At 41.6% G+C, this 22,438-nt stretch overlaps 2 protein-coding genes across 3 annotated transcripts in view; both read left to right on the top strand.

Annotated features, from left to right (window-relative positions):
* The window catches only part of ST8SIA1 (ST8 alpha-N-acetyl-neuraminide alpha-2,8-sialyltransferase 1), a 104,351-nt gene extending 95,972 nt beyond the window's left edge, over nucleotides 1-8,379 (top strand). For both annotated transcript variants that reach the window (XM_068190563.1, XM_068190562.1), the window contains one exon: nucleotides 6,233-8,379. In XM_068190563.1, the coding sequence (XP_068046664.1) occupies nucleotides 6,233-6,719 (487 nt within the window). In that variant the 3' untranslated portion in view covers nucleotides 6,720-8,379. The remainder of the gene's footprint in view (nucleotides 1-6,232) is intronic.
* Nucleotides 8,380-9,375: 996 nt separating this feature from the next.
* PRR5 (proline rich 5) overlaps nucleotides 9,376-22,438 on the top strand; it is a 132,858-nt gene continuing 119,795 nt past the window's right edge. The window contains exon 1 of the mRNA XM_068190554.1: nucleotides 9,376-11,047. The gene's annotated coding sequence lies outside the window, so the exon portion shown is untranslated. The remainder of the gene's footprint in view (nucleotides 11,048-22,438) is intronic.

Raw genomic sequence — 22,438 nt, 5'->3', positions numbered from 1 at the left:
ATAACTGCTGTCACTTGGAAGATTTTATGTTTGGGTGACAAAGCACACGAGACCAGCACAATCAGGAAGGTGTAATGCTATTAGCCTTGTGTTTATGCAGTGCTCCTGTGGGCAGTGATCCACAGGGACCTGTGCCTGGAATGTATTTGAGTGAAAGATCCAGGAGATCATTCTCTGTTTTGTTGCTGTCCCAAAGACACAGCAGTCTTAGGGACACAGTCTTAATCCAAAGCAAATCTCCTGAAGTCTCTGTCTGGGCTTTTTTGTGATTCTTTTTCCATTAAAATCTGAGGAAATGTGTAATCTGGTTATGTTTCTGCTCAGCTCTCTCTGGCATGCAGTCCAGTGAAATCCAATGCCAAAGATAGCAGACTTAGTTCTGTGTTGTTTGGGGTTTTGCCTAGCTGATTTCATTGCTTCTCCTACTTTCCCATCTTCCTGACTTCCAGCTGCAAGAGTTTGGAAATATTCAGAAGACTTAGAAACACCAGGCAGCAATTTTAACAATACAAGTAATTTACAGCCATGCTGCTCTGCCTATCCTTTTTTATTATTTCCACCTGTGTGTGACTACAGTAGCCACAATTTTCAAAGAGTCAGACTAAGATGAGCAGCTCATCTTCTGAAAGCTAAGATCCAAGCTGTCAGATAACAGAAAGGACTGATGTTTACCTCTGCTGGTTTTGGAAAGAGTAGCTATTTGAAGCACATTTTCATTTGAGTTGGCAGAATAAGGATCACACACAGTCCCAAAATACCAGTGAACACTGATTTTAATGTTTCATTGTTTTGCTGCACAGGATAGCTGGCTCTGTGTTCCATTGAAAAAGTCAGCTCTCCCTTGGCACTGTATCTAGTATTTCCAGGGCCACAGAGGAATGGGTGGAGGTTTTTAAAAAGTTCTAATTAATGCTTAATTCGGTCAGAAAAGGAGCCTACTTCTTCATGGGGATTAAAACATAGTTCTGTCATGTCTCACTGGACCTTCTGAATGCATCAAATTATTGTGAAGGTCATGTGCTAAGGACAGTGATTCATAAATAAACAGATTAGCCCAGAAAGTCACTTGAAAGAGTGTTCTCCCATGCTTTTGGCTATTTAAAGATGATGGTGGAAGTACCTAGAATCCCTGTATTGGAAAACACCATTCAAAAGTTTTATGAAAAGGAGAATGAGGCAAATTTGTCTTTAATTATTGGTATCAGAGAGGACAGGGAGAAGAACAGGGCTGTAGAAGCCCCTGTCCATAAGAAGAAGCAGTGTGGGGTCTCAGCAGGCTGCAGGATGCATGGAAGGGATGAGCTGGAGTGAGTATGGGAGTCAGTCACCCCTGAGAGGAGCAAGCATCTGGTCCATAAAGAGCCAACAGGGAAGAAAGGCAAAGGGGAAGGAAAATATGGGAATAGCATCACCCCACTCATGCCACAAGCTCTCAGCTGGGTGACCTGTGGTGCCTGTGGAGGGACCCAGAGTGAGAGCAGGAGAGAATCCCTCCTGCTGAAGGTGTTTGAAATGAGGTCAGACAGAACACTGGGGATCTGAGTTGGTTTTGCCATTGACTTTAGTGGGATTAAAATTGATTCTTAAGTCAAGTAGTTGTCCTTAAGGTGAGTAAACAGTGGTTTGTTGGGAAATATGGGATAAAATAAGAAATGGGGTCCATCTATAGTGCTTTTAGCGCTCAATTCTGGCTTCCTGTGTGGAGAAGTAGAAGGTCTACCTTGCACCTAAAGCATGCTAGAAGTGCCCACATGTGGAATGAGCACATGGAAACAATTTGTTAATTGGGACACGGCCTGTGTGTCAGTAAGAGTGTCTGCACAAGCCCCAGAGGGGCACATCATCAAGAGGAGCTGGATATGAGTGAGAGCACAGGGCATAAAGGAGGACATTGCTGTTTGAAAAGCACTCTTGAGAAATAAGTGCAGTACAACCACTCTGTCACAGCAGAGGAGGCTCAGATGTGTGTTTGCAAGCTGACTTCCTGTGACCCCAGCTGTAGGCAGAGTCGAACAGCTGCAGCAAATTGCTAAATCATTCTTGGCTAATGCTGACATCAAATTATCTAAATAGTTTTTGTGAGGTTATTGTTTGTCATAGGGACATAACAAACATAAGTCTTTACACCTTCTGCTCTATTCCCTTGAGCTCTATCTGTCATAATTTTAAAATAATACACTATTTCTTTGGCATCTGAGCTGTTTCCCTCATTATGTAATATTATTTTTCCCCTCTGATAAGTCAACTCCCAAGTAATCCAGGATGCTGAACCTGTGACTTTGCAGATGCCAACAGAGTCTGTGCCTGGGATATCGTCACAGGCATGAGATAGCGACTCTCTGGGGAGATCAAAAAGAAACCAAGATGCAAGGGAATGCTGCCATAATTATCTGCAAGAAGGTTAGCTCAATGTCACTGCAGCAAATTCTTTGTGGTTATTGAGAACTGTCTCTCAGTACCAGCCCAGTCCTGAATATCTGCTAAAGGACATCAATAGGAACATTAAAAACAGATTAAAACCAAAACCCAAAACACTGAATGTTCTTAAGTCTTCGGTTGTTCTCTTACGACAATGTGTCATGGCAGTTTTCTCTTGGATTAATATTTCTCTCTGGAAAAGTAGAGCAGAGCATTTGAGGGAATTCTCCAGCTGCTAGCAAGGAAATTATTTCTGTGATATCTGTGCAGCTCTGCCTCCACATGCTGCTGAAAGTTGCTGGGTTTAAGTTGATCCTTCCTAGGAACCTGACAGAAGAATGTGGTGCTGATGATCTGAGTTGCTCACTGTCCTCTGATGAGTGCAGTGGAAATGGAAGCATCTGGGCTGGACCTGCTGTGATCTGTTTTCACCAGGGTTCACAGTCTCTCGTGCCTCTCTGGGCATGAGATTCCCCTCATGGGAATCATTACAGATTCCCAAGCTGCTTGTGGAGTCTCCAGGTGCTCAGGGCTTGGAAGATTCCAGCTCCAGTTTTATCCAGATGCTAGCAACTCACCACATGTTTGTGTGAGCTTGACTGCAGAAGGGCAGGGCAGGACCCTGACAGCAGTTCAGCCATTTCTTGCTCCAAGCTGTGCTGGGGAGATAACATCGCCTGAGATGCACTCTTGTGCAAAGCTCTAGATCATTTGATGCATTTCTTTGGAGGCTGTGTGTGTGGTGGAGCTGCACAGCTCCTGGGTTGTGCCACTGAGAGGACTGAATGCTCAGAAGAGGCCAGCACTAACCAGGAACCAGGAGCTCCGCATTCTGGGTGAGGATTGGCACAAGGGAAGGCATTTGTGCCCATGTGGAGGCAAGGGCTGCACCAGGCTGGCGGTGCCCGTGCCAGGACATGCAGGAGACAAACACCTTCGTGCTCCTGTGGGCACTACAAAGCCTCAAGGGAGAAGCCTTCCTGGTCTCTCTGTCAAGCATGGAGTGGCCTTCTCGCTGCCTGCTGGGATGGGTGTGCTGTACTACCTTCAAAGCCTGCAGGACTCCCTGTCTGGATTGGGAGTCAAAGAAAAACACACTTGGGCTTCCAGCACCAGCTCTAGAAACTTGCTGATGCACAGAATTTGTCCCCAGATTTCTCAGCTTCTGTCCAGCCTGTGAAGTATCAGAATGCTGGAGAGTGCTCCCATTTTTACAAATTGGTAACAGAAATTTTCATTTGTTTCTTATATCTCCCCTCATGAGGTGCTCAAGATGGGCAGCAGCTTTTTGGCTGTTGGACTGTCAGCCCAGCCGTAATCAGCATGTTTTATGTTTCTCCATGGGCTCCTGGCCACCGGTATAATGTTCACCTGCTGAACTGGGCAGGATGCCCACAGCACCGCCATCCAGACCACTGGAACGAGGCATGGGTTTCCAGGAGGTGATGATGTTCCTAAAGGACAGTTTGCAGCAGGGTGATGAATGCTGCTGTCCCTTCTGCATGGAGTCCCTCTCATGCACTGGTCTCACGGCACTGCTCTTCACTTCCTGTTACTTTAAGGCATCTGGGGGGATTTATCAAGAAGAATTGCAAACATTGTGGCAATCATAGCAAATGAATATTCAGAGACAGTCTCTGGCCCTGTGAGGCTGAGGAGTTTTAATGTGTTCATCCTGAGCTGCGTGGGGCTTTTCTAAGAATGGTAAATTTGCTAGAAAATGCAGGTTTAGAATAACCACAACTATTTGCCCTCTGAAGTAAAATTTGTGGACTAGTTTTAAGTGGGAAAGGATGTGGTGCTTCAGGAGTGACAGTGAAGGTGCCTCTGGCCCCTCCTCAGCCAAGGTGCAAGGACGCACAACATCAAGGTGTTTGCTCAACACCCCTTTACTGTGGAAGGAAGTTTGAGCCTGCAATGCCCAGTGACAGAAAGGGGACTGAAAGCCTGCTCTTGGCCTTAGGAAGTGCTCTTGGCCTTTCAAAAGTGATTAGGGATATTAGAACAATGTTTGGGTACTGGGGGTCTGAGCACTTAGGTGAATATTGAAAGAATTAAACTTGAAGTTTCTTTTTTGTTTTTTCCTCTTCCCCTTTTTCCCCTGTCCTGATGGAAACAAAATAAGCTTGGTAGGATGGAGCCAACTCATGTACCTGGTAATCTGCAGGTTGTCCTGCTACTCCTTGGGAAGAGAGGCTGGTAAAGCTAATTTTGGGGAGCAGTCATAGGTCTGATCGTGATGGAGGGAGAGGCCCATGTGAAGAGGTACAGGCAGACAATGAATTGCTGCCAAGGCACCTTGGTCTTGGCTGGCCTTCTACACTAAACTGTGTCTTGGCTGGTTCTACAGAAGAGAATGCCAAATACAATAAGTTATGAATTACTGGGGGTTTTTTTTGTAGTTTGGGGTTGAATTGATGTCTTTCTTGGAAGCCAGTGGCTCTGTCTCCATTAGCAAATAGCACCATGCAGTAGGAGCAGATCTGCAGAGCAGAGAAGCAATGAAGAGCCAGACAGACTTCAGATTTGAAACTAAAAACAGCTTCATTCTAATACAATGTGCAGGAAGTTTTGCAAGAACCTTACCTTGTAGCCAACTGAAAGACCAAATATTAATTTTAAAAATGTCTTAAACCTTTCAATTTATCAAGAATATGTCAAGGTTTTTTGGGGTTTTTTTTTGCCAAAACAAGACTATAAAAAGACCTGGCATATATTATGAGATATTCTAGTGCTGTTGAAGCTGTTTGGGTTTTTTTTGTTTTTAATCATCTCAGCTGAAATTTTGTTTAATACTTCTTGAGGTCATCTGGCATTCTGTTTAAACCTGTTTGTGTCATTCTTGTTATAGTTCAAAGAGGTTTATACATAAAATTGACCTCTTTATAACCATTTAAAAACATATTATTATCCCTATTTCTGCCTGCACAACAGAAAGGAAAAAAAAAACCAACAGTACTCTGGCTCTTAACTTTCTTGTTCTAACTCTTCTGGTGTGTGACTAGGGAATTAGTCATGACACATCTGCTTTGGCTGCAGGACACAGGGAGACAAGGCAGCAACATGGGCATTTGGGAGCTGAGGAAAAAATGAGGGATCACATTCAGGGGAGCAGCCTAGCTGCAGTGAAAGGGCAAAAGTGGTTTTTAGTGTAGTGAGCTTCGCACTCTGAAGGCTTTTGACATTGTCAAGTGATAAAGGTGGGGAGGAAACCCCACCTCTGGGGTATGGCAAGGAAAGTTTATAGCCCATGAGACTGGTTGTGGAGCAGTTTGTCAGTCAAACATCAGAAATAAACAAGCCATCCGCAAATAGCTATTGACAGTTAAACAAATTGTAACGTGCTGTTTTGATATCAAAGAAATAATCTGTACATATACCTTGCTCTCCTAATCTAACTTGGCTTCTTATTTTAGTCTGCCTTTAGGAACAAGAACAGATTTGAAAATTTCTTTTATAGATTCCCATACCTGAAAAATCTAAGTTGGTTTTTGGACAGATGAAAAATACTGCTAAAAAGGATTGAGTCTTATGGAATGTTGTCAGAGTTCATTTGGTTTTTTTAAAGAAGATGAAATCAGAAAGGTTTTGGAGTTAGCAGGATACCAGATAGTTCTCAACTGTCTATTCAGGTGTCTGTTTTCAAAAGACAGGCAGTGTCAGACAGCCAGAAGTTTGTCTGGACTTTCTCTGGGCTCGGAAAAGGTGTGCAGTGAATTTTAAATATGGGTATGAGGAGCAGCCCTTAGGTGGATTATGAAAGATCTGGGAAAACCCACGTGTGACCAGCTCATTTTCCCTTGTGATTTTCCAGGTTCCAGAATCTGCTGTGGTCCCGAAAAGCCTTTGTGGACAGCGTGAAGGTCTACAACCACAGCTACATCTACATGCCAGCCTTCTCCATGAAAACGGGGACAGGACCCTCCTTGCGTGTCTACTACACCCTGGAGGATTTTGGTGCCAAGCAGGCAGTCCTCTTTGCCAACCCCAACTTCCTGCGGGACATCGGCAAGTTCTGGAAGAGCAAAGGTATCCATGCCAAGCGCCTTTCCACAGGACTCTTCCTGGTCAGCGCTGCCCTCGGGCTGTGTGAGGAGGTGACAATTTACGGTTTTTGGCCCTTCTCGGTGGACCTGCACGGGAAGTTCATCAGCCATCACTACTATGACAATGTCCTGCCTGACTCGGGGTTCCATGCCATGCCAGAGGAGTTTCTGCAGCTCTGGTTCCTTCACAAAAGCGGTGTACTGAGAATGCAGCTAGAACCATGTGAGGACCCTCTAACCCAGCCTTCAGCCTGAGGATCATAAGAGTCAGTTCGGGAGATCAATAGTTTTTAATTTCCATGCTCTCCAACAGAGAGCTCTGTTTTATGTTGGTTATTTTTAAAGGGATCTGCATGGACCATAAAAATGCTACTTGAAGGCCAAATGGAATATGTCCTTATTGTTTAGTGCTTTATGGAACTGGGAGAGGATGAAGTGTATCTCTCCATCAAGTCCATTCAGCAGCGGTGGGAAAAAAATGTCAGAAGCAGCACAGCTGAACTTTCCAGGGATGTTTTTAAGTGACAAGTGTAAAAAGGGCATTAAGGCTCAGAGAGTCACCGGGCTACTCATAAGCTTCTGCTGACAGTGCCAAATATGACTATCTCTTCCAAATTCCATTTCATTCCAGATCAGCACCCTGTAGAACTTTCCTTTTTCCTTGCTTTTTTTCCTCTGTTTGGGTGTGTGTGTGTGTAGGACAGCATGTGTGTGTCATTGACTCTTTGTTTCTTTTCCTTTTATTCCTTTTATTTTTGATGTGTTGCCCCCTCCCCCGAGGAAGGAAAAGGAAGGGCTTAAAAGCCCAAGGAGCTGAGTACCGTCAGCTCCTCTGAAGACTCTTGGGAGAGTGAAGGTGCTAAGATCTGGTTAGAATGTCATAGGAATGCCTTGCTACTGGGGATGGATAGACCTGTGTGTTGTAGGTATTATCAGGATGGTTCAGGTCATTGCACTTACAGCTATGCCAGTGCTGTACTGTGGGCAAGTGCTGATTAAGGCAAATTGGTCTGAAAAGAAAACACGTTACAAAACCAGCAGTGAAGTGCAGCCTGATTTCAGTGACCCGCTGCAAGATTTCCGCAGTGGCTTTCATAGCAGGGATGATTCCTGACCTGTTTTTCTGTCCAGCCTTAGGGATTAATTCTGTATTCATTTGGACTCCAGATGTTCATGGACTGTTGAGGGTATTTGAGGGGTTCAGTAGAATGTAGAATGAGGTTCTTCATGTGCTTACAGCAGGAAAATTGCAGAAATGAATGTAAGTGTCATTTAAAATTAGTCAAAGCTTTGAAAATTGTTTCTCTGTGTGCGACTTGCTCTTCTGCTTGGATTGTAACGTAAGCCTTAAAGACTTGTACTTCTCACACGAGATTGTCTCTGCTTAAAGAGAGTCTGGGAAATAAAACAGCCTTTGGGAGCACCTAAAAGCTGCACAGCCAGCAAGAAAAAGGAAAAAAGAGAAGGGCATGCCTGATGCAAGGCAGCCCTGCTCGCAGTGGTGAATTCTGTCAGTGTGCACAGTGCCTGAAGGACTGTTTTATTTTGGGTTATTACTTGGGCAGCAGATGGTCCTCTCACTGTGGAAATGAGAAATCATTTTGTTTGTTTGCTTTGGTTTAGCACTGGAGGACAAGAGGAGAATCCCAGCTCAGTCTCCAGTGCAGTTTAAGCTGCAAGATGTTACTACCATTAGCTTGAAAAACCCAGATCAGAGTTCTCTTTCTTATTACCTTATTACTGAAAATCTAGTGAAGGTGGAACAACAAAACTGTCATCAACTTTCCTCAACAACTTCCTCTGCTGTTCTAGCTCCAAAGTTCGAGTATTTTGGGGGATGTGACTTCTCAAGTGTTGATAAAGTCTCTCCTTGTAGACTACCAGCTGCAAGTTCTATAGATATAAATAATTTTTTTTTTAAAGTGAAATCCATGGCTCTTCTTTAAATATTAATAGTTCAACTCTCTGTGTAGGAAACTGGGGAAAAATAGTCATGTTTTTCTTTTCAAACCTATGTTTCATAATAAAAATTTTCTTTTGGAATATGGATATTCCAAGCATAAAGTGGGCACTGTTTTGTAGGATTACAGGGCAATGCTAAAGGGTAATGTGGAGATTTTGGAGTGTTCTAGCTATTGTTCTGATAGAATCTGAATGTACCTCATAGCCCATGTTATCTTTGTCCATGTTTTCATTAAAAGTACAGTCAGCACATTGATGGAATATCACTGATAATTCAGTTTCATTAGTGCATTATCTATGATGTGGGGACTCGGTGAGGAAAGATTTGAAAGTAAAATATTTTCCTTGCTGCTTGTTACAGCAGAATTTGACTGAGCTGCCTTTCTTGGAGACTAAGAGGTGCCTATATGGTTTTTATTGGGTGCATCAAGTTTGCACTTTTTAGTGCTTTATAGATTACATTATCTGTGAAAACAACAATTGGAATATGATGGCACATCAGCAGGATGCCAGAATTTCCTTGAGGGCAGGAGGGAACAAGGAGAGTAAGGGGGAACTGCCTCTTTGCTGGTCATCTTTTGGTGGTTTTACTTAGGAATTCACTTCTGAACCTCTCGTACAGCTCTCCAACCCCTTGGTAATTGTTTGTTCTGTGTGTTGGGAAAATAATTGGGTTAGAAGAACAAGTGTTTTTGTAGGAAAACTCTGTCCAGTGTTTCTTAATGTCTGGCTTTACAACCAGTGCCCTGGATATCTGGAGGTGTTGTATTCCCCACCTCTGTAGGACTGAACCTGAGGCCTTTGTGAGTCCCTTCTGGTGTCTGCAGTGCTGATGTTTGCTAGGAGATACCTTCTAAGGAATTACCAGGGCAGGAGAGACCCTGGCTGTGTATGATGTGTGGCTGATGCTGGAGAAATCTATAGTTCTGCCTCTGTTCACACCTACGTACAGTGAGTATGGTACACACAGTACAAAAGCAACCATATTTGATGAGGAAGTAATGGCTTCAAGGGTAAACAATTTTCTATAACTTCTAGAAAACTGGCAGTTGAGAAAAGGAGAGAAACAAAAATAAATGCCACCTTTGAGAGGCAAAATCTCGTTTAGCTTGTCAGTCTGTGGAAACACTGGCCAGCAATCAGCCTTTTGCCCAGCAGGTAAAAAGGGATGTGGGAGAGCACTGCAAGTCTTTCATGGCAAGAGCACTCAAAAAGACAAAATTAAGTAGCTGGGAACACAAGAGTGGCTGTTACCTGAGAAAATATTGGAGTGAAGGCTCTCCATCCATGTGGAGTGTGGAGCTTGCCTTGTGGATGTCTCAGAGGAGGGCAATCCATGTGTAGGATCACTGATATCAAATACGGCATGGCATGGAAGGGCCTGAGAATTTATCCATCTTCAGGAGGGAAGTCATTGCTTGTGTTGCTGTATTTTTAGTGAAGGTTTTTGAAATCTTAATATTTGTTAGTGAAATTCCCTCTTGCAGCACCTCTATTTCCACTGCCAGTCCCTGAGTTTCCCTGCTAGTGTAGCTAAAGCCGCACAAATCTGCCAGGTTGAAAGCTACTGCTGTTCATCTTCAATAAAAACTGGTTCAAGCTGGCCAAATGATTTCTTAATATTCATAGTTCTTAATTTTATCATAGAGCTGACAAGGGACAGAAGTGCTGGAATGTTGCTCTGCCTGCTAGGAATCATTGTCCCATGTTTTTAAGGAGAATAAATTAAATACCTTTACAAGAAAAGTATGCACTGAAATCCCTCTTGATACAATCTTTTTGGGGCTGTATATGTTCTTGATGAAATCAAGACCAATTTTTGAACTTGTGACACAACTATGTAAAACTTTTCCTCCTTGTTGATTGGGAAGCCTCTTGGAGCTCTTTCTAGATCAGAGAAGCAAAACAGAAACCAGCAAAATCCTAGAGAAGGGAGTGGGAGGCGTGCTCATGAGAATAAAAACATCTCTAATTTTGGCACAGACTTTGTTACAGTGCTAAGAACTCTTGCTCATGAATGTCGTATTTTTATATTTTTGCTGGAATGAAGATAACAAGTTTGGTGTGAGGCAGCTACTAAAGTCAGAGGTCTAAGCCTCTGTTACAGCTGAAGTTTTACAGAATATGGAAATATTGGCTGTTTTTTTGACTTGACTACTTTCATCTTTTTGTTATTTTCCTCAAAATTCATGTTGTTTTCTAGGCAGCTGCATTAACACCTCTGTGAGAGCTGAAACTAAGCAAAGTATCTGCTTTTTGAAACTTAATGTCCTGAAATGTGGTAGTTATAGAAAACCACTCCTGGAAACAGCTTCATGAATACGAACCTAGTATTGGGCTCACCCTGGCCTGTAATTAAGGTGTAAGGGAACTTTTTCTCTAGAAGTGAGGAAAATTAAGGAGGTGACGGCAATCTCACCATTTGCTGCCTCTCTGACTCTTCTTCAGCTTAATAGATTGGTAAGTATTGGAAGAAGTCCAGGTTATAGGAAGGACAAGCTGTTCTTTCCTGCCACTCCCATCAAAACACCGATATAAAATGGACTAACCAGCTGCTGTCGTGAATCATGGCCTCCTTCAAAAGCTCACATGGGGGAGTTTCCATTAGCTGATTCTTCCAAGTAAGTAAAATTCATCAGGCTTTGTCCAGAAATGCCTATTCCCCATCTCCATGATTGTTTGAGGGGTTTTCTGGGTACTGTAGCTGTCCTAGAGTGCAGTGACACCTCCTCTTAATGTGGACTTCTATTTCTGCCCCAAACCATCATCCTAAAGGATCTCTCTTCCCTATCCTTCCAGACAACTATTCCCTTTGGGGATAGAAGTGTGATTTTTAAAAACCCTGCCATAAGGCAGCTAATATGTTTTGTAGTTTGATCAAGCTTTTTTCTTTTAAACTGTTGACGTATCCACCGAGAGCTCAAAGTAAAAAATAAGGCTCTGGACAGGTGTTGGTAGTTCCCTCACTGGAGAACAGAAAGAGGATAGAAGGATGTGTTTTTCAAGGCAATTGTTGTAAAATAATACCTGTTCCCTTGAATTGCCCATATTTTATCTCTTGGAATCTATCATATGTTTGACTTTTTTGTAGTTTCTGAACAGAACAATTAGTAAAAGACTTAGAGTTCTTTGTGTTAAATATTAGCAAGCTCGTTTCCGTAAGTGGAATGCAAGGAGCCAACAGGAGGCTTAACTATTCTCCCTGGCTAATATTTTTTGGCAGCAGTGAGAACTTAAACAGCTACTCATTCCTCTCTGATTATTCATTTTCATCAATTTTCATTGCAGCAGGCCGAGCCCGGGTGTATTCAGCCTCTCCAGCTTAATGCAAGTGCTTTAGAATGAATTTCACTCTGCTTTTCAGCTGTTATGGTGGGGGGAAAAAATGTGTTGCTAATTGGAAATGCTTGGTTTGATGCAACCAGGAGAGAGGCACTGCCAGATTCAGGCTTCTTTTGGCCATTCTGAGTTCTCAGCAGGACTGTGAAAGCACTCCAGCTGTGGCTGTGAGGCCCAGCTGTGCAGGACATAGCAGGAGCTGGAGCTTTTTCCCTGGTGGAAAAGGCTGATTGTTCCTGTAGCCACTGCTGTGGCTTTGCCCAGTGCCCAGCAGTGCCCCCATGCCTGGGCTCAGTTCCAGGCAATGCAGCTCCATGACCAGCTCATGATCCCAGGTCATTACCCATGGCATGGTAAGCCCTGTCCTGCTTCACAGGCAGGAGTGCTGGGCTTGCTGGAAATGGTGGTAGCTCATCCCTTTGGAGACCAGCCTGCTCCTAGCAGCACTTGAAATCCCTGGCAAGTCTCAGGAAGGCCTAATAAAGCTGCATCTTTAATTATTGGCTGTGTACTCCCTCTGCTGTGGAGAGGGTCAGCTTTCTGCTGACCTGCATATTTATCCTGTCTGGGACCCTCTAAAGCAAGGGAACCTTTAGCACACCGACCATGTGGAATTTACTGTGTTATTTGATGCCTTCATCTTCCAAGATAAACCCTTCTTTTCCCACTTTATCCTGGATTTAACTCCTGTGAGTGAATCCAGAGTGAGTTTAAGAAAGCAGCGCCACTAGTAATTGTTCTCTGGGTTTATGAAAAAGATGGTGTTCAAAAAAACATTGGAGGACCTTTTGGACACTTCCTTCTGATTTCTAATTGTATATTCAATTAATTGTTTTAGTCAGATGGGACCCATAGCAGAGATGAGTTGCATAATTTTCTATTAATTGGAAGGAAACAATTACAGAACTGTATTACATTTCAAGCTGAATTTTTACCAAGAACTTAAGGAATCTTCCTTCTGCAGGAAGCTTTGTTATGGGGTGATTATCTTGATAGTAAATGAAAATTCTTCACTGAAAATAAATGCATCATCTGGAGTACTGAGACACCAATTTGAGTCTCTACTCAGATATCTCCAACAAAGTTTTTGGTATTCTGCAAAATTGCCATAATCACAACTTATTTTTTCTTCTGTGCGTGTGTTCTTATAGGAAATGCTTGAATTTATTTTTTTTAATAAACCCTCCACGTGCTGAAAATAAACCCTCCTTTATCAGGAACACAAGTTTCTATTTGGGTACCCATCATATGCTGAGTAAAAGAGCCAGAAGATGTCCAGTTTTCAGGAAAATGCTGGTTTGGAGTAGGCTGGCAGGACTCCTTTAAGCACCTGAGTTGAGTGCTGCCTCTTGAGCTGTAGAGTTTGGGCAGATGTTACAGAGTGTGCTGCACTGACAGGAAAAAAAAATCTTTTAGCCACAGCTCTGCCTTCTTGATGTCTCCCACTGTGGAGTGATATTTCTTCATTCTGTGAGGGCCCTTCAAGGACTCTGATCCTACAGGTCAGTCACGTGTTGACTGCTTTTGAAGGCCTGGGCTTTGTATTGAAAGCTACAAGGAGCATGGAAATAACCTGGGAATTATGTCCTTTAGTGTATTATCATTTGGTCACTGCAGCATTTGGCCTGTTAAAAACCACATACATAAAAATAATTTTATCTGACTATCCAAAAGCGATCTTACGTGAGTGTGAGACTTGCACATAAGAGGAGGTCACTGGAAGGTGACTGCCTTATGCTGCAGAGTGCAGAAATCACTGTGGTTTTATTTCTATCAATAATCAAATCCCCGTTGAGGTAATACTAGACTAGGTCAGCTTTCAGTGCTCTTTAAACTCCCATAAGCATAAGCATAAACTCCACTCCATAAGCATTTCCAATAACTGTTCCATGCAAAGGCAGAAACAGGAGATTTTTTTCCTTGTTTGTGCATGTCACCTTGCATTGAAAATGGAACAAAAAGTCAATCAGGGCTCTTGGCCTTTTCAGAGGTCTCTGGAGACTCCCTAAATAATAGATAGGCACACAGTTACATAAATATACACAAAACAGCCTGAAGTTTAAAGCTCAGATGCTGCTTACTGTCTTGAATAATTACTTTCAAATCATTTAGAAGAAAAAAAATTGCAAAAACTTTACATGTGAAAAAATCCCCTATTTTTTTTTTCTCCTAAAATGCACTAATAACTAAAGAAATTATGTTAAAAGATATGGGAGTTTTCCCTGGTTTCCAACTTATTCTGCACTTCCAACTTTGTATTGAAGTCTGTACTTCTGCAAAGCTTCCACTTCTAGGTTTTCCCATGTCCACAGACTAAAGAAACCCCATAAAAAAAAAAAAAAAAACAAAACAAAAAAAAAAAAAAAAAACACACCAAAGAAACAACAAAAAAGTTATACTCCAAATATAGTCCAAAAAAAAAGAAAAAAAAGCAAGCCCAGGACAGATTCAGCTCTTCTGAAAACTCTGACTGCTTATGTGCTGCCATTTAGTAGTGGTGGCCAAAGAAGTAGGCAAAGATCAGAAAGGAGATGAATGAACAAAAGGACACAGTATTTCTGGTAAAGGGATGGAAGCATAGGTTTAAATGCTTGGAAGCCAAAGTTGTTAATTGACATTAGGTCTTTATTCTTTAGCTTCTCTTTCCCTCAGATCTTCTTGTGCTGGGGTGAAACTTGCTCTGTTCACCAGTTGCTTAACATTTTCTCTGCACTACACTGAACTTTCCTCTGGCCCTAAACCTAAAAAATTAACAGAGAGGCAAAAACCACTTGAGGTTTATCAATATTTGTATGCAGCATTTTATATCCTCCTAGTACTAGTTACTCTATTAATTCACAATTAAATGAAGTAGTGGAAACTACTACTTATCCCAGAGTTTTGAAGTCTTTCTTCCTGTGGTGATTTCTCTGTTAGGTGAATGGAGATTACTTTTAGCTCAGATTAATGCATGCTTGGGAATTAAAGTGAAAAAAAATCCCAGAAATTTTATTTAGTTTATCTGTTTTGAACAGTGAAAACAAGCAAATGAAGTACCCTTTTTATCTGAGTGAATTTATGCTTTTGTGTTAAAATCCTCCACCATTGTTAGGAAGTGCAATAGGAACATTATGTTCAGGGAACACCTGGATTGCAGGAAAGAGAAAAGCTGTGCATTTATAAAGAGAAAAGGTTTTCTCCTCTCAGCCACACCCTTCAATTTATAAACCAGATTCTCTGCTCTCTTTTACTGCTCTGACTCAATCAAATCAATAGAATTGCCTGGATTTTAACTAGTTGACTGCTCTCAAACCTGAGGGAATTCATCCTATGAAAATCTGAAATTATTTTAAAGCACTGTCAGATTATGATACTAAGTCAAAGTATCATAATTCTGTAATCTATTCTGTAATCTACCAATTTTTTTCCCCACAAGTATAGACCTTGAGCAGTTTATGCTGTTTGTTGGTTGTTTTTGTGAGGCACATACCTCACTGCATTTCAAACTTCTGCCACACGAAGGCATCACAGATTGAAATCCAGTCATGATCTGTGTCATGTCCTTGTCTCATGGAAGTGATCCATGAGCTGCTCCATTTGTCAAGTGCATTGGATGAGCCAAGTGAAAATGAAAAAGGATTTTTCTACACTGGAAAGCTTCACCATTCACTGGCTGTAACTGGGAATTAGATATCCTCAAGTAATTTATTATTCTTGATGGATCTGATGTCTGCGAGTGTTTCCACGCATCAAATTTTGTTAAAATTTTTTGAAGGAATGGGATTATCTTTTCCCTCTGTTTTTCAACTGCAATTCTTCTTTTCTGATATTGTTTGCAAGGAAGAAATATTTCTTTCTTCTCTCTTGTTTTTTAAAATGACAATTTATGTCTAAGGCATTATTCTAATGTCAAATGCTAGTTTTCTTAAAAAAGTTGGTCTTATGCTTTTTTTCTGTTGGGCACAATATTTTCTTTTCATAACAGTACTTATGTTTTCAGTGATGAAATCTCAACAAATTATCTTCCTCTTTAAAAACTGAAAGATTTTTTGACTTGCATAAACCCCAGTTTATGAAACTGTCAAGTGTCTTTGGGTTTTATCCTAAATTGAACATAGTTACATTTTGACTCTTTGGTGTATCTTATGCACTCATACTCAATCAGGTGTCGATAAAATAGAGGTTGATTTCAAAAATGGCTTTCGACTTCAGTTAAAAACAAGGAGTTTTCCCCTTAAGGGCCTGTAACTGCCATGGTGATACTGATGCCTTAAAGAACCTAGAAAGAAAACAACACACTTTGGAGATAATGTTAGTATAGGAGGTATTATAAAGGCTGGTATTTATTGGAGGCTTCCAGGGGCAGACATGAAAAATGTCCACAAAATGCCCACACCTCCCCCCACGGGCTGAATACAGTTTTATAAGTTTTTCAAATTAGCATAATTGAGAAAAATCACCAATTAGAGACATAAGTGGTGAAGCAATTTCCCTCAGTCCAATCCTCTCTGAATCCTGCCCCCCCCACCTCTTCTTAGATGGGAACTAAACTTTGTTTATAAAAATATATCTTGAAGAGCTGGTCTCAGCCTTGCTTCCTAGGGAGAACCAAGATAGGACAGGGGCCTTGGAAGTGTTTTGCCTTTCTGCCCATCAGGGCAGGGAAATATACTGGGGAAACTAGCTAGAATACAATAACAGGCTGCATAACTACAAATAGAGAAAATCCAGGGAATATATATAATAAAGAATACAGAGAGTATATATAAAAGGAAAAAGGCAAAAATCAATTTGGCATCATTTCCCCCCATTTTTTGAGACTAACAAGACTCTACCTTGTCTAGTCTCTACTCCATATTTAACCAGACCCCTGTATCATACAGCCAGCTATTATTTAAAGAATAACTAGAGATATAGGTAGTATGAACAGTTCCTTTTATCCAGGCCCAGTTCCATAACCATGAGGTGAGAATGTCAAAGATATATTCAAAGTTCAATGGGCCTTTTGAAAGCTACCTGATGTAGAATTTGAGTTTGCTTTCAAATTTCAACCTAATCCTTAATAATTCTTTCACTCTGATCTACATAAGAACAACAACCAGTGTTAATTATTTTTCAGCTACTAGGAAATTGAGAGTCCATTCTGTTTTGTGAAACTATACCAGACAAATCATGGACTTTTTCTTGTAAGGCTGAAATTGTGTCTGAAATTTGCTTTTCAATATGTTCAGTCATCCTTACTGTGATCAAATATTATGTTTGGAATTACAGCCCCATGGGCACAGGCCTGATCTTTATCTAGAGGCAAAACTTACCAGACCAAATTTTCACATATTCAAATTGTTCTTATGAAGAGCTTTTGGATGCATTTTGGACTAAAGCTACATGCAAATTTTGGGACCAAATCTGTCCTATGGTAAACAACTGTGCATATAACAGGCACAAAAGAACCATTTAAATAACATAATCCTGATTTTTATCAGTCACTCTTTTCCAGTTGTTTCAGGAGAGAGGTCTCTTAACTTGGGAGCAGTGAATTCAGGGTTCCCTGCCAGCAACCCTGGCTTGAGTGAGAGTAGTTAGGACTTTGAATGGTCCTCTCCACTTAGCTTGCAAGGGTAACTGTCCCACCATTTAACACAGACCCAGTCTCCAGACTGGAGCAGGGCAGATGTGTCCAGTCCTCTTGGGCTGGGTAACATGAGGAATCTCTGGACCTTCTCCAAAGTGGAACTTAAAGCTAACCCTAACCCCAAATAATAAAAACATTTGGCACCAATACAAGTATTTTTAATTTTAGGTCTCGTGGAAGTTAAAAGGACTTGTAAACTTTTTTGTTTCTTACACATACCAGACACTTGGGTTTAGCCTGTGTTAATGCTGTTTCCATCTGACTATTTCTGAACGCTCCAGAGAAAAGCAAGCAAACAAAGACACCAAGGAAATGAAAGGTGCCTTGCTGTGATGTTTTTCTAGAGTGGTACATTGCTCTGCTAATGAACTGTGAAATGTAGCATGTGGATGGTGATGAATGTAAAAACTTGCATGTCTTTTTATGTGAATGTTGTCTCCCTGAGATGGATTAGTAGTATGAGCTCTGTAGTGTAAAAATACTGAAAAGAGAAGTGGAAAGACAATACTTCTAGCGGGTTTTGCAGTGAACCACATCCCCTTTTGACTGCTGTTCCTTCTCAGACTTGGATTTGGTAGAATGGCCCTTACCATTAGGATAGTAATAAACAAACTGCTCTGTTCCTGAAGTTAAATCTGCTTCTTTCCAGCACTGTGAGGGACAATCTGTTTGTATTTCCAGCACATCTGATCTACTCCCAGGCACAGGCTCATGGGGCTGCACTGGCTGGGAGATCAGTCAGGCTCACTGGTGATGCCACGCCACGTGTTTCCTGCCCTCATCCTGCATCCAATAGTGTGTGCCTGTGCCAGGAGATAAGTGACTGTGGTTTGTTATATTTTGCTGCTTACGGCTAGAAGCTGGAGTGCAAACTAAAACTCTGAGAAATCCCTTCCATTTCTTGTAGGCACAGCCATGCGAAGTTTTGTGCTTGACCAGAACAGAAATGGGCTGGGCAAAAGCTTTTCAAAATTGTTAATTTTGCGTTTACCTCACGAAGGTATTCACGAGAAGTCAATGATTTCACAAGGCACCAATATTTGTTGGAGTTGCAGCTGTCCTGAATATCTGCCCAGCCAGGGGACCAGGGAATATCACTGGGGTTGTCCCAAGTCCCTGGTGTTTTACCCTGGGAGCAGAGTATGTTATCTGAAGGCAAGCAGCCCAGGAAGCACTGCTTGAAAGCTTCTCTTGGCTTCTCCCTGTAGTTGCAAGGTGCTGGCTGTCACCTTCCCTGAGCTACCATCTGCCCATCTCAGAGCTCCTGCTCTGTCGCTGACTCTGGCTGTGAGAAGGGGCAAGGCTTCCCTGAGCAGTGCTCAGGGAAGTGGTGCTTGGATCTGTGGTGCTGCCAAAACTTCAACGGGTGTTGGGAGGGAGCTCAGTGTTCGGATAAAACAAGCTGATTCGGGATCAGTCTGTGGTTTACAGGACTGCTGTATGCAAAGCCCTGGCAGGACAGACACAGGGTTTCTCTTGGTTCTTTAGGAACTGGGCACAGTTGCCATTTTTGCTCTCTCACACAATTTTCCCAAAGGAGCCATATGATGTGGGATGTCAATGTTAGCTGTTAAATTCTAGTACTTTTATTAACATTCTTTCTTCTCTTGCCCAGTTTCTTGAAAAAATGTGGTGGTAATGTGGTAGTTCGATGTCTTGAGGTGATTTTAAAGTAAATAAGCAAACCCTTATGCCTCTGACATTGCATAATTCCATGAATTTGTTTTGCCTCCAGTGCCCAGCATGTAATATTTATTGTCTTATTTTTGATGTGTAAGCTTTAGAGGCTGGATATCGTGTCTAAATGACAGGAGCACTTGGGTGAAATCTCAAATCATTGGTTTTTTGGCATGCTCAGGGGCAAAGGTACTTGTGTGGAGTGTGTTAAACATCCCAAAGTGTGCTATTGTTCTTAGTCTTGTGATTAGGGCTTCGATCTAATTCACTCTCCAATGTAGCAAATGTTTGCTGTCAGCCAACGCTACTCAAGGACTAAGGGAATCTCTTTCTTTGCCCTGCAATAATGTATTTTCTATTATTATGTCAGTAGAATTTGTTCACTTTTCAAGTACTGTGTAGTGCTTCTTTGAAGAATGTCCCTTTTTCAGGTGGTTTCATGGTGACAAAAAGTCTAGATGTCTCTTAATAGCAAAAATTGCTTTGTTATTGAATGTATTATTTATTAAGAGTATCTTGTCTTTTTCTAGTTGCATTTTACAAAATGTGCCACAAGCATCTTCTGTGATTTTTATAAGGAAAGTCTTATTTATAATGTTTGTGCAAGTGGATGGAAACAAATAATGATTTTATAGTAGCCCATGCCTTTTTTCATAGCTGCAGAATCTTAATGAGCATGATCAGAAGGGACAGGCTCATTGTTTCATTTAATTTTGATGAAGTTTTTCAGAGTTAACTATTATGTTATTCATTATTTGAAATTAATTATCTTAATAAATAAATATTGCCATTTTAAGAAATGAAAAGAGTATTTGCAGGGCTTCTTTTTCTTCTCTGTTTCTCGCTCTCTAACCCTGTATGTCCAAACAATCAAGGCAATTTCCTGTTCCTCTTTACATTTTAAACCTCCCCACCTCAGCCCCCTTTAAAAACAACGAGGATAAAGGGGCAGATGATCCTGGCCACTGCAGGGACAGCTGGAGCAAGATTCCTCAGCCTGGTAGGTACCAAAAAGCAAACATCTCTGCTATCATTTTATTGGAAGGATTATCCATAGCAAATGTGGTCTCTGCTGAGGTAAGAGGGGAAGACAGACAGCTTTCCTTCAGCTGTGGTGGTTCTTTTTCAAAAACCTGTGTTTCAAGATGAGTTAGAGTCCATTTAACTTCCAGTTTACTCAGATGTGGGCAGATAAAAATTGCTGAAGCCAGTCAAGGATGATATGCCAGTGATTATATTTATGCTAGAAATCCTCAGATTGTGCCTTAGCTTTCCTTGGCTCTGTCACACATTCGTTGCCTTTCTCTAAATGCATGTTGCTACACAGTGATTAAATGAGAGCTCCTCATTCTTCTCTGTTAATGTTTCTTTTTTTTTTTTTTTAATATACCATCTCTATCAAGGTGATTCTCTAGATTACTTCCTTTTGCAAGGAGGGTCAGATGTCAGTGAGGGCTCAGAAAATGAGAACTCCCTGCCTCTGACAACTCCTGCCAGGGGAGCTTTCCACTTCTGTGCAGGCTCTCTCTGTGGGTGCTTCCTTGTGGAGGCAAAATTGCCTTGGAGTGTGGGAAACCCGGTCAAATATCCAAGTCCTTGAAGGTACATTGCACTTAGAGCTGGTGAAATGCTACTTGAAAGTGATGTCTTGCAGTTTTTCCTTCTGGAAAGGAATCCTTCCTTAGTTACACCACTGATCCCGGGTATTTTTGTTTAGCTGTGTGCCTCTTCTTCCTGACCCTTTAGCCTTGGCACACTGATATTCATTCCTTGTAGGAAAATATTCTGTGAAAAGGTAAAATGTTGTCAGTATCAGGGCCTTAGAATTCCTTCCATCTGGCTTTGACAGGAGATGCTTGAATGTCATAGGGAAGGACAAGAGAAGCACATCCAATGCAGAAAATTCTCTTGGTATCCCGCTTTAAATCCTCTTCCATCCAGATTTCCAGCACGCAATGACGTACCCAACTTGGACAGCCTGGTGTGGCTGTTACTTTTTGGCTTTAAGTATCTGTTTCACTGATGTGCTTTTCCAGTTCATCCCTTCGTGGCATTTTAGCAAAAGTGCTGCACATCTCCTATTGTTTGATCTGGGTGTGTTGTAGAAAATACACTCCAAAATGTGAAGGTCAGCTGGCAGAGACAGCTGCAGTGGTGTGGATGAGTTAATGGAGAGATTGCCATCTGGTGCAATTTTGCCTAACTCTGAGAGGTTGAGAGGTTTTGTGGAGTTGATGCATCAGGCACACCAGGATCTATTAGCTGGCTGTGACATTTTGCTTGAGCCTGTTCAGCAACAATGAGATTTCAGCCTCATCAGGCAGCACGTGCTGTCTTCCTAATGAGCACAGAAATTGCATGTAACATGAGTAACAACTTCAAGAAGAAGATTTTCCAGAAGGCATGTGGGACTTGGGACAAAAACCTTACTTTGTGATTTTCTACTGCAGATTTCCTCCTTACCCCCTCAAATTGATCAACCACTTAATGTCAAGTTGTACTTTTTTCGACAAGGATCAGTTCTTTGCAGTCTCTCAGATATTAAGGTAAAATATTCTTAACATACTTCAAAAATTGTGGCAAAGAGAATTGGAGACTCGAAAGAAACAAGCTGCCCTGCCCAGAAGTTCCTCCAGTTGAACACTGGTCCCAGGTCACCATGACATTTTGTGTTGCCTTATCTGCTTAGACAATATTTCAAGTGTGCCTCAACCATGAGGTACTGCATATGTCCATCTCAATTAAACTGCTACTTCATGAAATATCCTCCTGTATTGTCCAGTCAGCTGGGTAATTAGACTTCCCATCATGTAGTGTGGCTTTTCCTCCATCTATCAATACAAAGGCCTTGTGTCTCCTCCAGACAGGACTCCCCATTTACTCACTGCTTTTGATGAAAGCCATCCAGCAGCTGTCATTATTATCCCTGTTGCTCTTCACTCTTCTCTGCAGTCTTTTCTGGTCCTCCTTCTTTCTTTCTGAGATAAAAGGCTTAGAATTCCATGCAATCTCAATTACAAGGTTTCTTTTCACTGTTTTCAGCGGTTGTCAAATCAGGCCTTACTCATCTCCAGCTTTTACCCTCTTCCCTGAGAACCTCAGGGAAGGACTGCAAGTCTGGTGGGCTAAGCAGATGAAATTAAAATTTAAAAGTAGAACATTTTTCTGTTTTCTTTAATCTAATTGTTCTATTTAATTTCTGTATACATATATATGTGTGTGTATATATACGTGCACATATATATCCTGGGGTTTGGTGAGAAGGCGTCAGACACCTGAAGTAGACTTCTTACTAAAGAGGGATTTAAATGCAACCCCTTTGAATATCTGGATAATTTTAAGAAAGAACGTTCAGACTTAACTACTTTCCATGAAAAGGTCTGCA

Source organism: Anomalospiza imberbis, chromosome 5, assembly GCF_031753505.1.
Source record: "Anomalospiza imberbis isolate Cuckoo-Finch-1a 21T00152 chromosome 5, ASM3175350v1, whole genome shotgun sequence".
Lineage (NCBI taxonomy): Eukaryota > Metazoa > Chordata > Aves > Passeriformes > Viduidae > Anomalospiza > Anomalospiza imberbis.
The sequence above is the reverse complement of the archived record's forward strand: the minus strand, read 5'-3'. Positions and strand labels throughout refer to the sequence as shown.